General features: G+C 46.1%; 1 protein-coding gene across 1 annotated transcript in view; it reads right to left on the bottom strand.

Moving 5' to 3' along the window:
• The window catches only part of LOC114647385 (ethanolamine kinase 1-like), a 188,891-nt gene that overhangs the window by 86,309 nt on the left and 77,009 nt on the right, over positions 1-25,573 (bottom strand). Inside the window, exon 3 of the mRNA XM_028796088.2 lies at positions 3,731-3,871. Coding sequence (XP_028651921.1) covers positions 3,731-3,871 — 141 coding nt within the window. The remainder of the gene's footprint in view (positions 1-3,730; positions 3,872-25,573) is intronic.

The following is a 25,573-nucleotide window of genomic DNA, read 5'->3' as shown; positions in this document are numbered from 1 at the left end:
GGGCACTGGCACAGTTTCCTGCCTCTTGCCTAATACAGCTGGGATAGGATGGCACCTTGAATTGAACTAAGCCGGATGTTGTGGATGTTATATTGGACACTAGGGGGCACTGGAGGGCATTCCAAAGGTCACACCCCTACAACCCTGAACTTATTAAGTGGGTCAAATTAGACAACATGGCTGGGGGGGTGGGTGGGGGGGGTAGACTTTCCTATTCACTCCTGCTCTGGAAGCTGCACATCCCAAACTGGCAAGGCGGATGGCATTTGAATTTTCACTCATCTGAATGGTCACGCAGCCACCTTTGACAAAGTGTACATTTGTAGCGGCCTGTGACACTGAACTCCCACTGCTGCCAATGCTGGGAATGCTGGGAATGAATGCCATAGGACTTTGATTTTACCTTTTGGGGGTCTTCCGTTGCACTCTCTGCTGTGTGCCCCTTTTATGAATGTGTGACTTCATTGTTTGATTGGCATGGCCAACATGCCGTTGAGGTGTGAGTCTCAGCAGAGGACTTCTCAAGTTCTATTAAAGTGACCAAGGGGTCCTGATCAAGGCCCCTCTGGCCTGGTCCCTCAGTTTGGATGAATGGCCAACTCTACAAAAAGTCCCAGTGGCTCCAAACTTCTTTGATTTCTTCATTGTGGCCACTGTGTTCCACGGGAAGCTTCAGAGATGACTTCATTCCCCCACCCCGATTCATGCCTCGCCACAGTCTGAGGTCCACACCGAGTCCCTCGGACCCTGAGATCAGGCCCGGTTTTAGGTATTATGGGGCCCTAGGTGAAAGGGGGGTCCAGGGGCCCCCTGAGGGGGGCAGAGCCCCCCTGGAAGCTCTGCGAAATGCATGAAAATTAGACCAAGGAGTCGATCCGGGGCCCTCCGGACGCCGGGGCCCTAGGCGGTCGCCTACTTCGCCTATGCCTAAGGCCGGGCCTGCTGAGATGCAGTGTGAATTGTGGGACCTCCAATAACACGGGGACACGTGTGCCTTTCTAAACGATGTCCAGCTGATCCAGTTCGCAGAATGAGAGTCATGTGACTAGTCTGCAGATCAAATGAACGAGAATCTTGTGACTTGCTTTTGGGTAGCGATCAGACGTGTGACAATCAGGTGACTTGTTCATGAATCACATGAGTGAGAGTCACATGACGCATTTGCGACTCAAATGAAGAAGAGTCATGTGACTTGTTCGTGAATGGGAGACACGTGACTTGTTCATGAGTGAGAGTCATGTGACTCACTCACATATCATAAACACGGACCCTCTGACTCCTTCGCCTGCTGCTTGTTCTCAGGTAATAAAGCACTTGATGAATCAAATGAAGGAGAATCAAGGGACTCATTCTCGGGTAATGATTCAGTTCAATGTCTAATTCAGATTTGCTTAATAACTAAAAATATTATTAAATAATGTCAATTTTTTTGTATTTTTGGGGGAGGGGTGGTCTTTGTTTAGGGCCGAGAATGTTTTAAGTCGTTTTCCATTGTAATTTATGGTACAAAAAGCTGGGGGGGGCCGCCTGTAAGCTGCACTCTGCTGGCGGCTGTGAGCAGGGAGTTGGACTCGCCGCAGCGCCCTTGCTGGCTCTCGTTATTCTTCCATGACTTTTAACTGCTGACTTGGACCTCAAGTCCACTGGTGGTCTCCGGTCAAGTTCTAGAAACATCTCGAGGGTGCAAATAATTCTAGAAACGAGAGATTACATCTTTTTGATTTGCAGTACATTCACTCACCTTTCAGAAGACGTGTCGAGAGAAGACGGGCACAAAATGGCAGACTGTCTCCATTTCAAACGAACACAATAAAAGTGGGCAGAAAGTTAAGGGGTCTTCACAGTTTCTGAGTGCACCGTAATTAATGAAATCAATGAATAATCAAAGAAAGAAAGAAAGAAAGAAAGAAAGAAAGAAAGAAAGAAAGAAAGAAAAAGACCCAGCAGGACATCTTGTAAGTGTTTGGGGTCTGCCGAGTGCTTCAGGCCCATTTTGAAGCCTGCCCTTTGAGTTTGGGACCAGGCAGAGCAGTGAAGCCCCCTGCTCGGGTCTCCTTGCTGATGTTTGTGGCCCTCTTGAGTCTCTTTGGCCCGGCGGTGTGTTTTAATAAAGGTGCCCCCCCCCCACTTCGGTTTTGTCCTGCTGCCCGTTTTCTCGCCGTCTCCCGTCCTTTGCCCCTCTTGCCCCCTGCATTTCTTCCCCATTTTGCGTTTCTTTCGTCTTTTGTTTCCTAAATTCTAATTGTGGCTGTTAGCCGAGGAGCTGCATTATTCAAGACTTTGATATCCTCTGTTAAATTGATTATTTTACTTAATTAGCCCATTTGTTGAATCATTAAGGATCCTTAATTATTTGAATATCCCAGTTATGACTTGCTGTTATTTCATCTCCTTTTCAATCTTTCTTATTTCATTTATTAATTAAACAAAGATTATAATTTAATGAATTGCGTAGCTCTCAACTCAGGTCATTAGTGATTAGCTCATTAAGGGCAAGCTGCAGTTCTAATTGGCACCACCTGTTTTGGCCTTCAGTGGGATGTCAGCTTGTCAGACCCTCACCCGAGAGGTCAGGGGGGCCAACGTGGCCTCATTACAGAAACTGCATTTTCAAAACGGGAGTCCCAGGTGTTCGATTTACACTTGCCATTTGGCAATGTGGCATCAGAAATCGCCCATGGCAGCGCCCTGGCAGTCCATAAAAAAAGAGAGACGGAAGGCGAGGAAGGCATCAGTCAGACCACCCACATGCAGCACCAGTCAGACCACTGGCTTGCAGTGCCAGTCTGATCACCCATGCACAGTACCAGTTGAACCACCCGCACGCAGCAGCAGTTGGGCCACTTATTTGCAGCGCCAGTCTGAGCACCAAGACACAGTACCTGTTGGACCACCCGCTAGCAGCGCCAGTCCAACTACCCACTCACAGCACCAATCTGACTACGCACATGCAGTGCCAGTTGGTCCACCTGCATGCAATGCCAGTGTGAACACCCTCATGCAGCACCAGTCATACCACCTGCTTGTAGCACCAGTCTGATCACCCACGCACAGTACCAGTCGGACCACCTGCTCACAGTGCCAGTCGGACCACCCACTCACAGTGCCAGTCAGACCACCCGCTTGAAGTGCCCATCTGACCACCTGCTCGCAGCACCAATCGGATCACCTGCTCGAAGTGCCAGTTGGACCACCCACTCACAGCCAGTGGCGTAGCTAGGATGGGGCAAGGGGGGACATCTGTCCCCGGGCGCAGCATCCAGGGGGCGCCAAATTGATGTTCCCCATTGCATTTTGGCAAACAGGAAGGGGCGTGAAATCTTCAGTTGTCCCCGGGCGCTGAAAACCCTAGCTATGCCTCTGCTCACAGTGCCAGTCAAACCAGGGTGGTGGACCCTCAGAATTTGCATTTGTGGTCATTTCTGATCAGATTTTCCATCCACACCTTTTCAAACCCGTTGATTCCAGTTCAGGCCTGTAAGGAGCAACACCACATAAAAGGCAGGAACCGATTCACATTGCAGAGTGGACAGTTAGCCTAACGCAGGTAACGACCAGGACTTGAACCCAGGATGCTGACTGGACAGACAGCAATCTCTAAATGATTCTGATTGGCCGGCAGAAGGCACGTCCTGCATTGCCACATAGTGGAGCGAACGGTGGGGCCACCTAGTGGCTAATTAGTGGTACTGTCACTGTGCAACACAGAGAGGCACCTGTCACGACTTACCGCACACAAGACGGCGAGTCGTCCCCACTGGCGCTGATTAAGCTCAGGTACGTTGACAGCTTCTTCCACAGGACCGGCTGCACCGACGAGCCGTTTTCAAGCTGAATGGAATGAATCCTCGCCAACGCCTGAGCGACCAACCTGAGAAGGAGAAACAAACAAACAAATAGATAAATAAATAGAACTCAAATTAAACTGACAAGCCAACTAACACTCAAAAGTTGCCCGTTCTGAGGCTGGGGTCATGTGTGTGCCAAGGGTGTGTCCTCGTATAGGACCACTGTGGGAGTTAAGGTGGCCACAGAGGATGAACAGGATGGCTTACCTGTCAGCACCCCCTTGTGGTCACTCCTAGACCCTCAGTTACTGGTGCACCTTTGCCTTTTCTCTTGGGCCTTCACGACATACTGGCCCCCAGCTCCCCCTTGTGGTCAACATTCTAAAGTCCTCACAGGTGGCACAGTGGTAGTGCTGCTGCTGCTTTGCAGTAAGGAGACTATGGAAGATTGTGGGTTCGCTTCCCGGTTCCTCCCTGTGTGGATAGCGCTTTGAGTACTGAGAAAAGCGCTATATAAATGTAATGAATTAGTATTATTATTATTATTATTATTATTAATTCTCAACCCCCCCCTCAATTGATAATTTCTCTTTTGCTTAAATGAAGCCCCAGCTCCACAGCTCCCCCTTGTGGTTGTCCTGCTTTTTGGAGCACCACTTAGCTATTCGTCTGTTTGCCTCCCCGCCCCACCTCCATAACATGCTGGCTTACAGTTCCCCTTTCTGGTTATCCCCCATTTTGGAACCCCCCCCCCCCCCACACTTAGCTATTCATCTGTTAGCCTTTCCTCTCCCCCCACCATAACATACTGGCCTACAACTCCCTCTTGTGGTTCTCCTCCATTGTGGACCCCCATTTAGCATTTAAACTGCTTGCCTTTCCCCACCCACCATAACATACTGGCCAATGGCTCCCCCTTGTGGTCAGCCTTCCTCACCCCACAGATTTCTATTCATCTGTTTGTCTTTTCTTCCCGCCCCCAACCATAACACACTGGCCTATGGCTCCCCCTTGTGGTTGTCCTCCATTTTGGACCCCCCAACTGGCTATTCATCTACTTAACCCCCAACCCATTACACACTAGCCCACAGCTCCCCCTTGTGGTCAGCCTTCCCCACCCTCACCCCACAAATTTCTATTCATCTGTTTGTCTTTTCTTCCTGCCCCCCCCCCACCATAACATGCTGGCCTTTGGCTCCGCCTTGTGGTTGTCCTCCATTTTGGACCCCCAATAAGCAACTCATTTGATTGCCCCCCCCAACCATTACACACTGGCCCACAGCTCCCCCTTGTGGTCAGCCTTCCTCACCCCTATTTCTGTTCATCTGTTTGTCTCCCCCCCCCCACCATAACATGCTGATCCACGGCTCCCCCTTGTGGTTATCCTCTATTTTAGACCCCCAATTAACGATTAATCTGCTTGCCCCCCGACCCCACCATAACACACTGGCCTATGGCTCCCCCTTGTGGTTGTCCTCCATTTTGGACCCCCCCCCCCACTTGGCTATTCATCTCCTTGCCCCCCCACCCCCCACCCATAACACACTGGCCTACAGCTCCCCCTTGTGGTCAGCCTTTCCCATCCTGGCCCCTCTTATTTTTCTAGGCGTCCGTTCGTCTTTTCTCCTTTCAAGTAACTTTTTCTTCCCCTTTTGAGATGTTTGCGTTTGGCTTATGAAGGAATAAAAAAATAAGAATTAAAAATTGATAAAGGGCAAACGCTGAGAGGGCACCTCATTTGACTGCTGATCTGAAGGAGCAGGTGGGATTCTCCGAGGCCTCGCCATCAATTATTTAGGCGTATTATTACAACTCTTTGTACTCCGCCGCGTGTCTCCACCTCCGCTGCTCTCCATGGAGTTGGGGGGTGTCAGCCGACGCCGAGTCCCTGTCCCCCCGATGGTGACAGACTTTAGGTGTCTCCTTCACACGGGCTTCGTTTTTACTCTCAGAGTCCGTGGTTTGCTCTCTGATGATCGTTTCATTCTTCTCTTTCTTCCTCTCTCCTTATGCTCTTTGCATGTTCTCTCCATTTCCGTGTGGATCGTAAGTCTGGGTCTCCTGGGTTTTATTCTTAAGCTTAACATGGCGCCATGTGGGTGAGGGGGCTCTTTAACGAGTGGGCAGCCCATCCTTGTACCCAAAGTGAACATCAAGCTCCTCGGAACTGTGACACAAGTCCGACCTCAGAGTGAGACCTGAGAAGCTGTTATGAAGGGTCCAACACCCACCCACTCAGTGCCAGTGAGGAAGAGGAGGAGGAAGAGGAGGCCACGTCAGAGAATGAAGGATGTCGCGATTTTATGGCACTCCTTGACACAGATGAAGACTCAGGATGGAGTTTTGTAGTCTTCTGATGCTAAAGTTGAGGCTTCTTCACAAAGAAGAAGATGATGAAGAAGATGATGATGATGAGGTGTGGCATAGTGGTTAAGGCTTTGGACTTCAAATCTGAAGGCTGTGACTCCAAATGTGCCATCCTTGACAACAGCAGCCCCCCTCTCCACAGCAGGAACCGCAGCAGGGGTCTCCTCTCAATGCACCGGGCGAGGGGACGCTTTAGACGGTCATCGATTCCTACTGCCGTGAGATTTTATAATGCTGAAGTCAGGAGACGTCATTCAGGACCCTGACCACCACTCTGCCTTCCAGCGCTGAGACTGCTCACCCATTTCTCTTTATTTATTTAGGTTTGTTCTCTTCGCTTTTAGAATCATTTCTAACAATTTTAACAGAGTCGTTTGAGATACTGGACATCAGAATTTCCCTGAGGGAGATTAATAAAATATCTATCTACCACATCTGTCTATTATATAGTGCCTTTCACACATTATATATAGTTTATATAGTGCCTTATAGTATTATATAGTGCCTTTCACATCTATATATTATATAGTGTCTTTTACACATCTGTCTATTTTATAGGGCCTTTCACATATTATATATAGTTTTATATAGTGCCTTATAGTTATATATAGTGCCTTTCACATCTATCTATTGTATAGGGCCTTTCACATCTATTATGTAGTTCCTTTCACATCTATCTATTATATAGGGCCTTACACATCAATTTATCAGTTATATAGTGTCTTTCACGCATAATATATACTTTTATATAGTGTCTTATAATATTATATAGTGCCTTTCACATCTATATATTACAGCATATAGTGCCTTTTACACATCTATCTATTATATAGGACCTTTCACATCTATCAGTTATATAGTGCCTTTCACGTCTATTTATCAGTTATATAGTGCCTTTCACACATTATATATAGTGCCTTATAGTATTATATATTGCCTTTCACATCTATATATTATATAGTGTTTTTAACACATCTATCTATTATATAGGGCCTTTCACACATTATATATAGTTTTATATAGTGCCTTATAGTATTATATAGTGCCTTTAACATCTATATATTACAGCATATAGTGCCTTTTACACATCTATGTATTACATAGGACCTTTCACATCTATCAGCTATATAGTGCCTTTCACATCTATTTATCAGTTATATAGTGCCTTAAACACATTATATATTATATAGTGTCTTTTACACATCTATCTATTATATAGGGCCTTTCGCATATTATATATAGTTTTATATAGTGCCTTATAGTTATATATAGTGCCTTCCACATCTATCTATTATATAGGGCCTTTCACACATTATATATAGTTTTATATAGTGCCTTATAGTTATATATACTGCCTTTCACATCTATCTATTATATAGGACCTTTCACATCTATTATATAGGGCTTTTCACATCTATTTATCAGTTATATAGTGCCTTTCACACATTATATATAGTTTTATATAGTGCCTTATAGTTATACAATATATAGTGCCTTTCACATCTATCTATTATATAGTGCCTTTCACAACTGTTTACCTATCTATTGGTTATATAGTGCCTTTTCCATCCATCTATCCATCTATCTATCTAAACCCACTACTGACACCAGGTATCCTCACTGAGCTTCAACTGGATAAACAAAAGAAATGTCACCACTGGTGTCTGAGAGGTTGTACCTTTGTTGAAGATGTCAGCCCAACACAAAGTAAAGATCATTTTTGAAGAAGGAGGAACACACAAGATGGCAGGACGCTGTGCTAAGCTGCATGTCACTGTTCCCATCATGATTTGTTTTGTAATGGACACAGAGATGGACAGACCAACACACACACACAGAGTGAGAGTGACGTTTATTTTCCGATGAGTGAGCTACAGCTGCACTTCCAGAAGAATCTTCTTCACACTGTTACGGCCCTCGTAAAGCAATGGCAGCTCAGACTGGTCCTGATAAGCTCTTGCGCCACTCCCGATCGTCGTCCGTAGTCGTGCGCCATGCCGCGTCGCATCTCACTCTCTGATGCCCCCCTTATCTTCTGTGAGGTTCTATTTATCCAAAGCCCCAGGAGTCTCCACCGGCCTTCTGGAACCTTCTCAGCCTGTGAGGTGCCACGTGGATGTGCCATGGGTTCACAGAATGCAGAACTCAGCTTAGCGCTGTGACATCTCCTTGTCAATCTCACATCCAGCCCCGCCCACCTTCAGGGTGATACGCTGGCTGCTGCAGTCCACCTGCGTGTTGATCCCGTGACACGGCTTGCCTTTCACTGACGTGTGCTCCACACTTGGCACAACCATCTTGATGTGGGTGCTGATTTGTAAGAATGCAACTTGCTTTAATGACTGGAGCTGTGGGGAAAAAATCTACAAATCTGAAAAATTGTCTCACCCGATGTAAGGACGTTCAAGGTTTTGTGCAAAAAATTCAAGAAATGCCACATTGTGACCAGTGGCGACTGGTGAAAAAAATGTGTGTGGGGGGGGTACTTATGTATTATATAGTGCCTTTCACATCTAATGTATTCCTCCATCTGGTCATTGCACGTACTCTCGTGGTCCTCATCATGGTGTTGCTGCACATCTTGGCCCGTCCAGTACCAGACCCACTGGACTAGCCCAAGCTATAATGTATGACCCCCTTTCCACCAAGCTGCCCAATCTGATGCCAGCATTCCTATTACTGCTGGGCTCCAACACTTCGGTCTGTGACATCTGCAGCCCCCTAATTCTTCCCATGACTTGCCCTACAGATGTGGAAAGGAACAGGTGCCCCTGCCACCCAAATTTTACACGCTGCCTGTCTGTAAATTGCCCAGTGCTCTGCCAACTTGCCCAGTTCCCCATTCTGCCAAAATGCCACACCTTGATGTCCGCATTCTTCACCTCCCTAATCTTCCAATAACGTGACCTGCTGTCTGTCCTGTGACTCATCCAGAGCATAAGTCCTGTAGGTGTCACACGGCAGGGACAGAGAATAGGGACAGTCCCTTACCCGGACAGAAGGCCCCTTGTGCACAGAAAGGTATCCCAGCTGAGAGTTGGAAGGACGTCCCACCCAGGCAAGGCTTCCCAAATGGAAGGATGGACACCCCAGTCAGGAGAGACAGCTCCTTCCCCGCGGAGGAGGCCCCAGGCAACTGGATGGGATAAAAGAGGAGAACAGAGGAGGGCCATCTCTCTTGGTGGGTCTTTTTTGCCCCCAGTCACTAGATGGCAGCAGCCCTCAATATCTGCACCCATTGGGGAAGCAACAGGGAATTGTAGTCCATCAGCTCAGCCCTGCTGGGGTCCATGGGTGCCACAAGAGGGCGCTGCTCCCTGTTAGGTGGGACTTGTGTGTCACCCGGAAGTAACTCCAATGGGCAACAGCCCTGGCACCTGCTGGGTCCTCAATAAAAAAGGGGGCTGCACTGCCTTGCCCAGGTGAGTCAGAGGAGGGAGGAAGACGAGCAACACTCGACTGCAGGAGGGCAGCGTGGTGGAGGGACGAGAGATGACTGCGTGTTTTTGGGCTTCATTTGTGAGGTGTTGTAGTAAAACGTGAATTTGTTTGAACTCGGGACTGCATTGGTGTATTCGAGTTGAGGTTTGGGGCTCGCTGGCACCCCCCCCTCAATTCCCCCCCCCCCCGAACTTTCACAGTGCAATCCAAATCTCATTCTACCTCTGGTAATAGAGTGCCCGGTCCTTGGCCATGCCCGCCGTATTCCTATAAGTCCACATCACACAGTCACCAGTCCTCTGGTTTTTCTCATGGCTGGCATCCAAGCTTAGCCCACCCACCGAGTCATACCCACCCTAATTTTATTCTGCACTTGCTGCCAGGCTGCCCAGTCCTATGCAGGTTTGCCAGGGTTACCTCACCTGGGCATAAATTCCCATTATAAGATCTACAGACCCCCCCCTCCCCATATCTTAAATTATAACTCAAACCCCCAAGGTGTTGTAATTCCCCTACAGGACAAGACCAACCTTATTCTGCCTTTACGGTCAGGACCCTTCGATTTCCCCGAACATAAATGTTGCCCTCCTTTCCTTCAGGCCTTACTTTCTGATTGAATGGAGTCCCCCACCTCACAAGGCCTGCCTCATTGCCATGTTGGCGAGCCTGGTGCTTCCCAAAGTGGCACACTTTCTGTAATCAAAAACATCCCAAGGCTCACCGCTGTCTTACTGACCACAAGCACACTGGGACCACAAATTTCCACTGGGATCTCACATTAGAACACGTCATCTTCCTCCTTTGGCTGATCCCATTAGGGGTCACCACAGCGGATCATCTTCTTCCATATCTTCCTGTCCTCGTCATCCTGCTCTGTCACCCCCACCACCTGCATGTCCCCTCTCACCACATCCATAAACCTTCTCTTAGGCCTTCCTCTTCTCCTCTTGCCTGGCAGCTCTATCCTTAGCACCCTTCTCCCAATATACACAGCATGTATCTCTCCTCTGCACATGTCCAAACCAACGCAATCTCACCTCTCTTGACTTTGTCTCCCAACCTGAGCTGACCTTCTAATGTCCTCATTTCTAATCCTGTCCATCCTCATCACTCCCAATGCAAATCTTAGCATCTTTAACTCTGCCACCTCCAGCTCTGTCTCCTGTGCCACCGTCTCCAGCCCATATAACACAGCTGGTCTCACTACCGTCCTGTAGACCTTCCCTGTCACTCTTCCTGAGACACGTCTGCCACTCCTGACACTCTTCTCCAGCCTGCCTGCACTCTCTTCTTTACTTCTCTTCCACAATCCCCATTACTCTGTACTGCTGATCTTCTTCTTCTTTCAGCTGCTCCCGTTAGGGGTCACCACAGCAGATTATCTTCTTCCATCTCTTCCTGTCCTCATCATCCTGCTCTGTCACACCATCACCTGCATGTCCTCTCTCAGCACATCCATAAACCTCCTCTTAGGCCTTCCTCTTCTCCTCTTGCCTGGCAGCTCTATCCTTAGCACCCTTCTCCCATTATACCCAGCATCTCTCCAAACCATCACAATCTCGTCTCTCTGACTTTGTCTACCAACCATTCCACCTGAGCAGATCCTTTAACGTTCTCTAATATTGTCCATCCTCGTCACACAAAATGCAAATCTTAGCATCTTTAACTCTGCCACCTCCAGCTCTGTCTCCTGTGCCACCGTCACCAAACCCATATAACATATCTGGTCTCACTACCATCCTGTAGACCTTCTCTTTCACTCTTGCTGATACCCGTCTGTCACATATCACTCCTGACGCTCTTCTCCTCCCATTCCACCCTGCCTGCACTCTCTTCTTCAACTCTCTTTCACACCCCCCGTTACTCTGTACTGTCGATCTTCTTCTTCTTTCAGCTGCTCCCGGTCGCCACAGCAGATCATCTTCTTCCATATCTTTCTGTCTTCTCCATCTTGCTGTGTTACACCCATCACCTGCATGTCCTCTCTCCGCACATCCATAAACCTTCTCTTAGGCCTTCCTCTTCTCCTCTTGCCTGGCACCTCTATCCTTAGCACCCTTCTCCCATTATACCCAGCATCTCTCCAAACTATCACAATCTCGCCTCTCTGACTTTGTCACCAAACCGTCGTCCCACCTGAGCTGACCATCTGATGTCCTCATTTCTAATCCTGTCCATCCCTGGCACACCCAATGCAAATCTTAGCATCTTTAACTCTGTCACCTCCAGCTCTGTCTCCTGTGCCACCGTCACCAGCCCATATGACACAGCTGGTCTCACTACTGTCCTGTATCTGTATCCTGTACTGGGATCTCTCACTAGATGTTCATTACGCAGATGACACCCAGTTTTACTTTTGTTTGTCAATCAAATGACGTTTCTCCAATGTTGTGTTTAATTAGTTGTGTTAGTCAATTAAAGGAGTGGACGAATGAGGAGGAGTTGTCTTTAAACACCGAGATGTTAATTACCGGAGGGAATGACGGCGATCGCAACAATATTCTGTCATCATTTAACTCAGTTGGAGTCCCCATTAATTTTGCTGAATCAGCCCGCACTCTCGGCGTTATCTTTGACTCTAGCAGGTCATTTGAAGCGCACATCACAAAGTTGTCCAAATCAGGTTAAGGCGTTTTTCTAAATAAAGAGGATTCTGAGAAATTAATTCCTGCATTTATTTCTAGTAGGACTGACTGCTGCAATGTGGATGTTCAGACTGTTCTTTATTTAGCCTCCAGTTGATCCAAAATGCTGCTGCAAGAATTATTACAAGTCAAGTCAAGTCACGTCAGGTTGGGGAGCCTGCACTGGTACATCACGTTGCAGCACCCACCACATGAAGAAACAACTCGGGATCCCGGTTGGCAAGCCCCCCCAGGCAGTCCCACCCTCCAGAAATGACCCTCTATCTGTTGCAGCCAGGTGTTACATGGGCGACCCCTTGGCCTGGTCCATTCACTCAGGTCCTCAACAATGATGGTCACCCTCGGGTAATCAAACCACATGGCCGTAGTGCTGTAACCGACGCTCCCTCACAATGCAGGTCATGTGCCTCATTTGGGACTCCATGAGCAACACAAAGTCAAACCAACGGTACCCAAGGATTTTCCGGAGAGACACGCATGAAGGAGTCCAGTCTTTGTCTCAGGTCACTGGATAGCGCCCATGTCTCGCAACCAGGAAGCACCAGGACTCTAAAGACTTGGATCTTCGTCCTTTTGCAGATATCAGGAGTGCCACACACCCCTTTCCAGCGACCTCATAACCCCCCCATGCTCTCCCAATCCGCCTACTGACTTCATAGGAAGAGTCACCAGGGTCACATGAATGTCACTGCCAAGGTAAGTAAACCTCTCCTCAATGACGAGGTCGACACTCTCTCCACAGACAGACACACTGCTGATGGCCGTGCCCAAAAGGTCATTAAAGGCCTGGATCTTTCGTCTTTATCAGGACCCTCAGACTCCTCACTCAGTCTCTCAAGAGCCTCCATTGACTCCATGAAGATCACAGCATCCTCTGCAAAGTCAAGATCCATGAATCTTTCTTCACCAGCAGATGCCCCCCAGCCGTTGGACCCCACGTCTTTGCCCAACACCCAGTCCATACAAGCATTGAACAGAGTAGGAGCAGAACACACCGCTGAGGGACCCCAGAATCAACTGGGAAAAACGCAGAGGGTCTGCCTCCACTCTGCACAGCACTCACAGTACCAGTGGACAGGCCGGCCGTGATATCGAGCAACCTCGAGGGGATCCCGCGAACCCTCAGGATGTTCCACAGAGCAGCTCCATCAACTGAGTCAAACACTTTAAGAAAATTGACAAAGGCTGCAAAGAAACTATTACAAGAACAAGAAAATACGAACACATAACCCCAGTCCTCACATCCTTACACTGGCTCCCGGTTAAGTTTAGGGCAGATTTCAAAATCCTCCTTTTAACATATGAAGCCTTAAATGGCCGAGGTCCAGCTTACTTGTCTGAACTTATCATGACTTACAAACCAGAGCACACATTAAGGGTTCGCTTCCCGGGTCCTCCCTGCGTGGAGTTTGCATGTTCTCCCCGTGTCTTGCATGGGTTTCCTCCGGGTACTCCGGTTTCCTCCCACAGTCCCAAGACATGCAGGTTAGGTGGATTGGCGATTCTAAACTGTCCCTTGTGTGTGCTTGGTGTGTGGGTGTGTTTGTGTGTGTCCTGCGGTGGGTTGGCACCCTGCCCGGGATTGGTTCCTGCCTTGTGCCCTGTGTTGACTGGGATTGGCTCCAGCAGACCCCCGTGACCCTGTGTTCGGATTCAGCGGGTTGGAAAATGGATGGATGGATGGATGGATGAATAAAATAACAGTGGGAGGTCGAGCTTTTAGTTACAGGACCCCCCTAAACTGTGGAGTGGTCTGCCTGCTACTATAAGAGATGCCCCTTCACTCTCAGGCTGAAGACTCACTACTTCAGTTTAGCACACCCTGACTAGACCTGCTGATTAACTGTACAGACTGCATCTCTGTTGTTAGTCATTAGCACTAAAACAGAAATAACATGATAGTTAGAATTTGATACTAACCCTCACCTATTTCTCTTCTCGGTACTCAAATGTGCCACTTGGTGCCCACGGCCCACCTGCCAAGTTGTTTTGCCTGCCTAAGGTAAAGTCATTTCTGATTGAGGATCGCAGGAATCGTGGGAAAGAGGGGTCCTTTCATCGGATTGGCAGACTCAGCTGTGGAACGGCCAATAGGAGGGGGGAGGCAGCTTGATGGCCGAGGTCTCCAGGACTCTAAACAAATCCAAATCCTATTATGGGATGCCATCTACTGTTGAACTCTGCTCTGTACTTTTATATTGTATTGAGGATTTGTTCTGTGTATTGTATTGTATTGACCCCCTTCTTTTTGATACCCACTGCACACCCAACCCACCTGGAAAGGGGTCTCTCTTTGAACTGCCTTTCCCAAGGTTTTATTCCATTTTTTTGGGAGTTTTTCTTTGTCTTCTTAGAGAGTCGAGGCTGGGGGGCTGTCAAGAGGCAGGGTCTGTTAAAGCCCATTGCGGCACTTCTTGTGTGATTTTGGGCTATACAACAAATAAGTTGTATTGTATTGTATCTGTCTGAACAGGGGGGTACCACAGGAGAAGCCAATAAAAAGAAGAGCCCCAAGCTCAGCATTCACAGACGTGGCACTTAGTGGGCACTCTGGTGGCATCTCCAAGCTGCTTCACCCCCCTCTCCGTCTCAGAGGAAACTCGTATGCCCACCACCCCCACTGGTGCCCACACACCCAGCAGCCAGGAAACCAAAGTCTGAGGTGCTCTAACATGGCAGTTGTGGAGCTGCTTTGATGCCCGCTTCTCCAGCGAGTCCCGGCCGCCTGTGATGCTCATCCTTCTCAGATTCCGACCAAGGTGTGCCACACTGTTATTTACATGGCACACCATAGTAGCTCTCATTGCATGTCACTGTGCCACAGCACGCTGGTCTGGTATGGCAAACCATTTCAACATTTAATTCCTTTAATTTGATATCTGCTTTCAAAACTCTAACATCATGAGGTTTACATTTTGATATCAGCACTCAGAAATTTGATGAGAGACGTCAAAAAAGATCTGGGGGGGAGTCCACCACATATACTTGACAATGTCCAGCGAGAAAAAGTTCAACAACAGATGGCTACCAGAATGGGACCACTAGGGGTCTAAGGAGGCGGGGTTTCTATATTCAGGGGGCGTGTCAGCCTGAAGTGATGTCAGACACCAGAACTGCATGCAGAATTAGAGTGGGACCCCGAATGAGAAAAAGCATAAAGGGTGGCCAGTCCTTATATGCATCATCATATGTTTTCATTTTGCTATCACATTTATTTAATTTGATATCAGACATAAAATTTGATCTCACAATTTTAAAATTTGATATTGCACTTTTGAAATTCGATACAAGGACTTAAATGCTAATATACACATGCATATGAAACGCTCACGTCATTTTGCTATCACGTTTATGAAACTTGATCCCTCAATTTTAAAATTTGACATCAAGGTTTTAAAATTTAATATCCTCGTGTACGCATCTGAAACTTTATCATATGTTGTCATTTTGCTATCACGATTATGAAATTCGATATCAGGCTTATAAGATTTGACATCACAATTTTGAAACTCAACATTGAGCTTTTAAAAGGTTTCATAATTTGATAATCGCACTTTTGAAATTTGACACGAGAGCTTATGTATGTATGTGTATTTTGTCATTTTGCAATCACGTTTATGAAATTGGACATCGCAATTTTGAAATTTGATAGGGTGCTTTCAAAATCTGACATCAAGTTTGAGATGTGGATATCAAAATTTCAAAAGCTCGATATCAAGTTTAAAGCCGTTGTAACTGCTGACATCAACGGAAATGGAGTAAATGTTCAAACGGCCCGCCAGAGTGCGGAGGTCTGCAGCCGGATGTCCTGTCGAACCACGCAACCGAGCGAAATGGTCTTGTGCGCATGCGCAGTATACGTTTATTCTAAAACATCCATCCATCCATTATCCAACCCGCTGAATCCGAACACTGGGTCACGGGGGCCTGCTGGAGCCAATCCCAGCCAACACAGGGCACAAGGCAGGAACCAATCCTGGGCAGGGTGCCAACCCACCGCAGGTTATTCCAAAACAACAGTCAATACATTAAATGAGTTAAAAGAGAACCTCCTAAAAATATTACTTGTCGTTTAAGCCACTAGGAGCGAACGTATCCAATGCGTCAATCCAAAAACATTTTAATCTCCGTTTTGTTTACCAGCATTGCAAGCCGAACATGCCTCGTTTGTGCAACCTTAGAAAAATAACTGGCCGATGGTGTGTAATATCATAAAAAAGTTTATTTCGACTTTTTCACTTTTAAACCTGTGAATATTTTCATGTGCATAAAATTTCGACAAGGCAGCCCAAATCGACAGAACTCCAGCTACTTTCATTCCGCTTGCATTTTTTTAGAAAAAGAAATACATTTTAAATCTCGTAACACCCGTCGTTATTCGCAAGGCTTCGACTCTCTAAAACTACAAACGGGGAAAGCAAAAAAATAAAAGATGGGTGATGAATGGCTCAAGCTGGCCCAGTCCGTGTGTGAGCTCGTCCTCCATCACGGGCCCGCTGCTGAATTCTTAAGTAAGGTTGCTCCTTTATCTTCTTTTTCTCTTCAAGTGAAAGATTTTTCATGGGATATTTCATTAAAGAAATAACCGAATCTCTTTTGATTTCTGAAGTTGCCATCTCCGTGAAGTCTCTCGCGCGCTCATCTCTAGTTACTACGTTAATGGCGGGTGTGAGCGCTGGACGTGAACTTGAACTAACGCGTCGACGATTGTCCAATCACATCAGACTAAAATCCCCTAAAGAGCACTCATTCGATGAAGATAAATATGGGCGTGTCCGCAGCGCACAGAGCTGCTACTCTGGGAAAAGATAGATAGATAGATAGATAGATAGATAGATAGATAGATAGAGTGAAAGGCACTATATAAGGATAGATAGATAGATAGATAGATATGAAAGGCACTATATAATAGATAGATAGATAGATAGATAGATAGATAGATAGATAGATAGATAGATAGATAGATACTTTATTAAAATCTGAAAGCAACCAATTAAAGGGCAGCAGCGTCAGGTCACCTGCTTGCCAAACGATCAAAGACTTACAGCAGGGGGGCCTCCAACTCCGGGTCTTGGGGGGCCGCAGTGGCTGCAGGTTTTCATTCTAATTCTTTTTCTTAATTAGTGATCTGTTTTTGCTGCTAACTTTGTTTGAAGATCCATACCCTTTAATTCGGGGGTCTCAAAGTCGGTCCTGGCGGCCCACTGTAGCTTCACGTTTTTGTTCCAGTCAGATTCATAATCAGTGATAATGCTGGGCTCGTTTAATTGATTCCTGTTTTTTTTTTCTTCCCTCTTATTCTACATTCAGAAAAGCGCAGCTGCGTGATTTTTACATTTATAAGACGTTAAAAAAGAATTCTACTTTTGCTAGAGATTTCTCTTTTGTTGATTTCATTCTATGTTGCCATTTCTCTGCAAAGTTTGCTGCCTTCATTATATCTTAATAAAGAGAACTTAAAAACGAGCAGAGCAGACAGTCAGCCAGGCAAACAATACGGAATGATGAAAGGCTGCAACTACTTTAGCATCAGACCCACTAATTAAAAAATAATGGATAAAAGAATCAATTCGAACACACGGAAAAGTAGAAAGAAAATCTGGATGAACATATTGTTAAAAAGAAAAAAAAAAAATTTTGACCATATAATTGCTTAGTATATATATATATATATATATATATATATATATATATATATATATATATATATATTAGCTGTTCCCTGTGGCTCCGCCCACGTAGTAGTGAAACAGGACAAACTTTAAAAATCAATAAAAAATGTAATTCTGGCCAAATGGAAGGGAGGTGCGCTCTGACGTCAAACGTTGGCACTGTATCTGATGGTGTTCAGCTCTGACGGGAGAGCGTCCCCCACGTGGGGAGAAGAGCACGTTGCTGTCATGTCTCTGCCAATCACCTGGGCCCCGCCCACTTGTCCCTCCCCTCAGCCCGCAGCCTCTCTCTCGGATTCGCGCAAATAAATGCAAGTGAACTCTGACACTTAGCAGGATGAGAGAAGTCGCGAAATCAACCGGAAACCCGATCTAAATCTGTTAAATAGTTCTCTCATGACAAGCAGACAGACAGACAGACAGACGTTGGAGTTTTATATATACAGGGGTGGGGAAAAGTAGGTTTACAGTTGTTTGTATGGAAAAAATCACAGGTTATGATTATTGCAATAGCTTTATTAACTCAAAAGCATTAAGAAAAAGACAAATAAGGAGACAAATAATACAAATTAGTAATACAATAATTAATAAATAAATAAATAATAATACAAGAATAAACTCTGTGTTTCATGTACTCACAGCTGTAAACCTACTTTTGCCCACCCCTATATATATATATATATATATATATATATATATATACACACACACATATATACATCCATCCATCCATTTTCCAACCCGCTCAACCCAAACACAGGGTCACGGGGTCTGCTGGAGCCAATCCCAGCCAACACAGGGCACAAGGCAGGGAACCAATCCTGGGCAGGGTGCCAACCCACCGCAGACATATATACATACATATACTTATATATTTCTATATATGTTTATATGCATATATATATATATACACATATATATATGCACAGCAGGAGTCGTGATTGGGCGAGCCGTGTGGAGGGATGTGGTCAAAGCTGAAGAACACGAACATGGCAGGAAACTTTTTTAATATAATAGATTTATTCACCAAAATGTTCAAAATATGGCAAAAAATGTCCTGCAAACAGATACAGCCGATAACAGAATTCAAGAAAGTTAAATTTGCATGCAGTCGTTTAGCCCACATTTGTCCAAAGTGACTTACAAATGAGCTCCTCGTAATCCAGTGAACATCAACCCCGAGGTCTGCTTCGAAACGAGGGTTCCAAAAACTGACTAAAGGCCAAAGAGAAGGTGAAAGGAACTGAGCAGACCAGAAGTGAAAGGAAAGGTGGAGGAGTCACAAATGAAAGGTCAAAATCACAAAGGACCACCAAGACTCTGACCCTGACATTAGTCAAGAATGAAGATCCGCACACCGAGACACCGGGCAACAGTTGCTTTGCTTTGTTTTGTTCTGAGGATCTCGGATACCACAAAACACGCTGCGCCATCTTGTAGGGCGTCGGTCTGCTGACCACACCCCTAACAACCACACGTTGCATCACGGCAACAATAACACAAAAAGGCAGCGTATGAAACAAACTACAACATTACGATAAAAATGCAAGCATAAGCCTCAAGCACCATTGAAAGGAGCAATCATTGTAAATGAAAGACCACATAAATCTAAGGAGGAATTTTATTGCAAACAAACAAACAAAAAACAGAAATAATGCCAGTGATAAAAGACAAAATGGGGGTGAAGCCTCCAAAGATAAGCCAAGAAGCTGGTCAGGGGCTTCAATGGCCAGCCAAGGAGAGACCCACCAGTCCAAACTATGACCAGTAGGCTTCTAGACTAGCAGAGCTAGCAAAAGAACTAGAAACGTTTCCAAATAAACCAAAGGGGGAGGACTACCGTAAACCCCTGGCTTGTGTGCAAAACAGCAATTCAACAATCTTTATAAATTAGGACTTATTAAACAAAAATACAAAATGAAAAGCAAGAAATTACTCAAAAAGGAGTTGCCCGAAAGGCCCAATGCTCAATCCAGAAGTCAGAATCATTTAACAGATGTGAGAAGGCAGCAAAACCAGTAGAATTCAAAGAAAACGTCGATTTGTTATTATGATTGACTTATCCAAGGTGACTTACAACATTTGAAGTTCAATTAGTTACAGTTCTTTTTTTTTGTCTTTCCCAACTGGAACAGAGGCAGGTGAAGTCCCTCACTTTAGGGTCACACAAGTGTCCAAAGTGGCATCTGAACCCCCTCAGCATTAACCCCTGTGCCACACCACCTGCTTACGGGACTCCAAACACATGAAATGTTCTGCCCATCTGAGCCTCCTTTGCTCTGGCCTTAAATACTCAGAAGGACGGGCTCTGGGGCAGTGATGTCATGGCAGCCCCGCCTCCTGGGGCTCCACCCACAAAGCATAAGGAGGCGTAGATCATTTAAAAGGACACAACACAATTTCAAACATAATGTTAAATACATAAAAATGTGAAAAATAATCTTTCAAAACAGACAACAGAACATGCAATACATTAAATAAAACAGAAGCACTCTGAACGTTATAAGTAATCAACCATTAAACCAATTTAAGCCCAAGGCTACCAAACCTGTCGGGTGCTTTTCACTACACAACTACTGTATTAGACACTGGCTGTGCTACCCGTCCAAGTCGACTTGAAATCACAGTAATCAATGAGGATCTCAACGTTAACGTTTGTGGAGCACCATCTGTTGGAATGTATTGTCTAATGCGTGCGTGTAGTAATAAAATGCACTGCATTTGTCATTCCAACAGATGGCACATCCCAATCATTAGTAGTAATAAAATGCATGATTACAAATGTGATGCACCAGCTGTTGGAATGACAAATGCAATGTATGTGTCTTTGGTATAGAGTTCATAAAAGTTATGCTAATGTTTGTGATGCACCATCTGTTGAAAAGAAGAATGCAAAACATTTATTACTACATGCATTAGAATATACATTCCAATAGATGGTGCGCTGCAAATGGTAATGCTGAATTTGTCCAATTTGTCGTACCTGCCACATGAAGAAAAATCTGCTTATCGTCCTTAATAAAAGGACAACTGTCTGATGTGTCTGATTGGTTACTATGGGTCTGTTATATGCCGTTTGGCATGGGATTTGTAAAAGCAGTGTTTGTGATGCTCCATCTGTTGGAATGACAGAGACATAGCAACCGGATGCACACACAGATCCACAAGCACACAGATGCTTATTTGTAATAAAAAGGCATTACTTCAAATGTTTGTGATGCTTCATCTGTTGGAATGACAAATGCAACGTGTTTTATTACTACAAATGTTTGTGATGTGACATCTGTTAGACTGACAAATGCAATGCATGTGTCTCTGTCATAAGCCATTTGGTATGGGATTCATAATAGCAGTGCCAATTTTCGTGATGCGTCATTTGTTGGAATGACAAATGCAACGTGTTTTATTACAACAAATGTTTATGATGCGCCATCTGTTGGAATAACAAATGCAACGTGTTTTATTACAACAAATGTTTGTGATGCGCCATCTGTTGGAATAACAAATGCAACGTGTTTTATTACTACAAATGTTTTTGATGTGCCATCTGTTGGACTGACAAATGCAATGCATGTGTCTCTGTCATATTCCATTTGGTATGGGACTCATGCTAGCAGTGACAATGTTTGTGATGCGCCATCTGTTGAAATGACAGAGACAAAGCAACTGAACGGACACAAAGACAGACGTTTGTCCTTCCTCTATTGTGCTTTTCACTGTTTTGTTGCCGATATCCCTTTATAGATTCGCAGGGCTGTCACTGTGTCTGACTTTGTCTTTGCCTTTCTGTTAAGTGTTTATTTTTGGACTCTTTGCTCAGGTTTTTGATTTTGTATTTCATTTTGGATTGCTTTCTAAAAGCCGGCTTTATCGTCACAATCATAAAGACTCTTCTGGCCTAGTTCTAGATCACGTGTTTTATGTATGTAAACTCTCTTCTTTGTAAGAATATCTGCTTTGTTATCTTTGGGTCAGGGTCTTTTATGGTTCCCCTCTCTCTACTCAGACTCGTCTGTGCTTTAGGCCCTTTCTGCACGTGTAGGCCTCAAGACCTGCTTTGTGAGGTTGGACTCACTTTGAGGCCTGGTCTTGGGAGGCCTCGCCTCATTTGGAGTTCTGTGGAGGGCTGCACTGCTAACGGGCCCCCTTTTTTGATTGTGAGGGCCTTAAAGTTTGGGGTAAAGCTCACCTGGCACAAGGGGGGCCTTCAAGTCTTGTGTTCATAGGCATTGCCTCATTTGGAGTTCTGAGGAGTCCTGCCTTCCTCTTTTTGTCTACGTAGGCTGTAAAGGGGCGAGGTTCAACTTTGTTGCTTAACCTCATCCGGACCCCTGAGATCCGCTCTTTGGGTCCATTGCCTCGTTTTAAGTTTCATGGAGCCCTTTTACTCTGTTTAGGCCACAAGGCCTGCTTTGTGCATTTAGGCTGAAACTTACTAATTGGGACAAGTATTGTTGTGTATAGCGCCTTTCAATAGTGGGGATAGTGCTGTGTTGGGTGGGGTCAGTGACCTGGGGGTTTATGGTCCAAAGTGCCCGCCAAGCCAAAAGGGTGCCATCCGACAGCTGGCTCCTGGTTCTCACTTGATGCCCGCTGGGCCCTTTTCACCACTCTAGGCCTGCGTCTGCGCCCACCTCTCCACTCACAAATGCTCACTCGTTGACGCTATACTGCCCCCTGCTTGCCAAATGCACTCGTACAGCCATGCTGCCCACCCATCCAAACTTGGATTCCTTTGTCCCAATCCCCCCCACCCCCCAGATTTGTCTAAAACGGGATTCACATTCTGACCAAGGCATGTGAAACTCTGCCCGTGCGCGGTTAACGGATAATGACCAGAGACGACCGTGACCTTGTCAAAAAACTGAAGCGCTCTCTTCCTGAGAACATTCTGAACTCGGGGCTTTCACACAGCTCTGCTCTGTATCAGCCTGCAAAGCCACAAATAAAACAAAAATAGCCAGATAACCGAGTGCGCCTCATTCCCATGGTCCCCAGTCACAAGTTCTTTCATTATCATAAGTGGGCTGGATTACGACCAACAATTCTCGAAAGAGACGACGTCTTCGGAGAATGGCGCTCGCTGGCTGGCTGGCTGGTTGCTGGCTTCGGCTTTTTGTCAAAGTGACGTGGAAAATGGGGAGCCCCCGCCATCATGGCGCACAATAACACGGTGGGAAGAAAGAAAGAAAGAAAGAAAGAAAGAAAGAAAGAAAGAAAGAAAGAAAGAAAGAAAGAAAGAAAGAAAGAAAGAAAGAAAGAAAGAAAGAAATGCGACCCCTAGTGGCCACCGTGCTGAACTATAAATCTTAGAGCTCCGACTTCAGCAGCGTCCTCTGCTGGAACTCCGAGTGAGTCGCTTCATCTGCCAGCGCTGGCTGGCACTGTGGGAAAAATGGAGAACAAGCCCAATTACCCTGTCATTCGCTCATCAGGACGTTCATCATGAAAGGCACTATATGAAAACACATGGCTGGCTGCAAGTCATTGTGTGCCCAGTTGAGACACTTCATTTTTCAGGGTTCAGAACCTTGGCATAGCTTCCACTGTGAAAGGCGCTATATTAAAACACTGTGTGCCCAATTGAACCACTTCATCTATCAGGGTTCGGAACCTTGGCATGGCCTACACTGTGAAAGGTGCTATATGAAAACACACGACTGGCTGCCAGTCATTGTGTGCCTAGTTGAGCCACTTCATTTTTCAGGGTTCAGAACCTTGGCATGGCTTCCACTGTGAAAGGCGCTATATTAAAACACATGGCTGGCTGCCAGTCATTGTGTGCCCAGTTGAGCCACTTCATTTTTCAGGGTTCAGAACCTTGGCATGGCTTCCACTGTGAAAGGCGCTATATTAAAACACTGTGTGCCCAGTTGAGCCACTTCATCTATCAGGGTTCGGAACCTTGGCATGGCCTACACTGTGAAAGGTGCTATATGAAAACACATGAGTGGCTGCCAGTCATTATGTGCCCAGTTGAGCCACTTCATCTATCAGGATTCAGAACCTTAGCATGGCTTCCACTGTGAAAGGCGCTATATTAAAACACACGGCTGCCAGCAACTGTGTGCCCAGTTGACAATTACAGTTCTGCCAGCTCTGTATGTCTGCACTTTGAACCCTGACAGGTGAAGTGACTCAGCTGTGGGCACACATTGGCATTTGTTTTAATATAGTGCCTTTCATAGTGAACGTTATGTGGGGATATTTAAGAGATACTCTACAGCTGTTTTCATTATTCATTTATTGATTGATTGATTGGTTGATTGATTGATTGATTTTGACAGTGTGAGCTCTGGCAGGTGACCCAACCATCCGAGGGTCATAAATGAGTCACTGCCAGCCATGTGTGTTTTGATATAGCGCCTTTCATGGTAAATGGCATGGCAGAGATTTTGACAGATACGCTTTAGTCAGCTACACTTTGAACTCTGACACATGAAGTGACTGAACTGGGCACACAGTCACTGGTCATAGAGGACTGGCCGCCATGTCTGTTAGTATAGCGCCTTTCATCACGCACACATACATATTTACGTGGTGCCAGTCCGGCAGGTGAAGTGAATTGCTAAGGCCACCCAGGTAATGGTCAAAAAGAAAAGCAGCATCTGTTTTAATATAGCGCCTTTCATGGTGAACGTCCCGTGCGGATATTTCTCTGATATTCTGTAGCTGTTTCCATTTTTTATTTCTTTTTTACAGCATGAGTGCTGGCAAGTGACAGAACCAGCTTGGAGTCACAAATGAGTCATTAGTGGGCATTTGTTTCTAATATAGCGCCTTTCACAATGGAAATCAACACCAAGGTTAGGTGGTACATGTCAAAGCAACATCCAGATGAGTGCCTGGACCCAAGGTGCCCCAGCAGAACTCTGCCCAGAGCGCCATGCCACCTTCTTCCCAGAGTGCACCCTGCTGCCATCTCTTGTTCAGTTTTAATGCTTACATGCCCACTGTAGATGTTATTGGTGGTGGACGGGGTCAGCATGGGCACTCTGGCCGGTCTGTGGTTGGGCAGCCAGCTGTGGTCCACTGTGTACTCTCGGTGCCAGCATGACGTTCATCAGTCTGTGCTCCAGCAGCTCTTCTGTGGGTTCAGACCAGATGGGCATCAATGAGCCTTGGGTGCCTGTGATCCTGTCACCAGTTCACTGGTTGTCCACTTTTAGTAGATACTGACCACTCAAACCAGGAACACCACACAAGAACTGCCATTTTGGAGATGCTCTGACCCAGTGGACTGGCCAGTACAATGTGGCCCTTGTCAAAGTCACTCAGGTCCTTGTGCTCATCCGACTTGTCACTTTCAAGGAGTGACTGTTCATTGGCTGCTTGATATGTGCCCCCCCCCCTCGACTGGTGCCACGGCGACGACACCATCAGTATTCTTCACTCCACCTGGCAGTGCTTTGGGTGTTGTGGCCCATCGGTGCGCATTAACACACATGGGGGTCCAGTCCAGGGGAGTCACGTTGTTCTGTATAGAAATGTGGAGATGACTGCCCTACAACCATCAAGCATCTCGGTGTGACAATCACTGTGAAAGGTGCACTATGAAGTCACACGGGTACCTGGTCATTTTAATCACTGATCCAAACTGAGTCACCACACCTGCCTCAGCTGACACAGCAGAAACATCCAAGGTATGGTGTTCATTATT

This window comes from Erpetoichthys calabaricus, chromosome 2 (assembly GCF_900747795.2).
Source record: "Erpetoichthys calabaricus chromosome 2, fErpCal1.3, whole genome shotgun sequence".
NCBI classification, from domain to species: Eukaryota; Metazoa; Chordata; class Cladistia; order Polypteriformes; family Polypteridae; genus Erpetoichthys; species Erpetoichthys calabaricus.
Note: the sequence above shows the minus strand (reverse complement) of the source record. Positions and strands in the feature narration are given on the sequence as shown.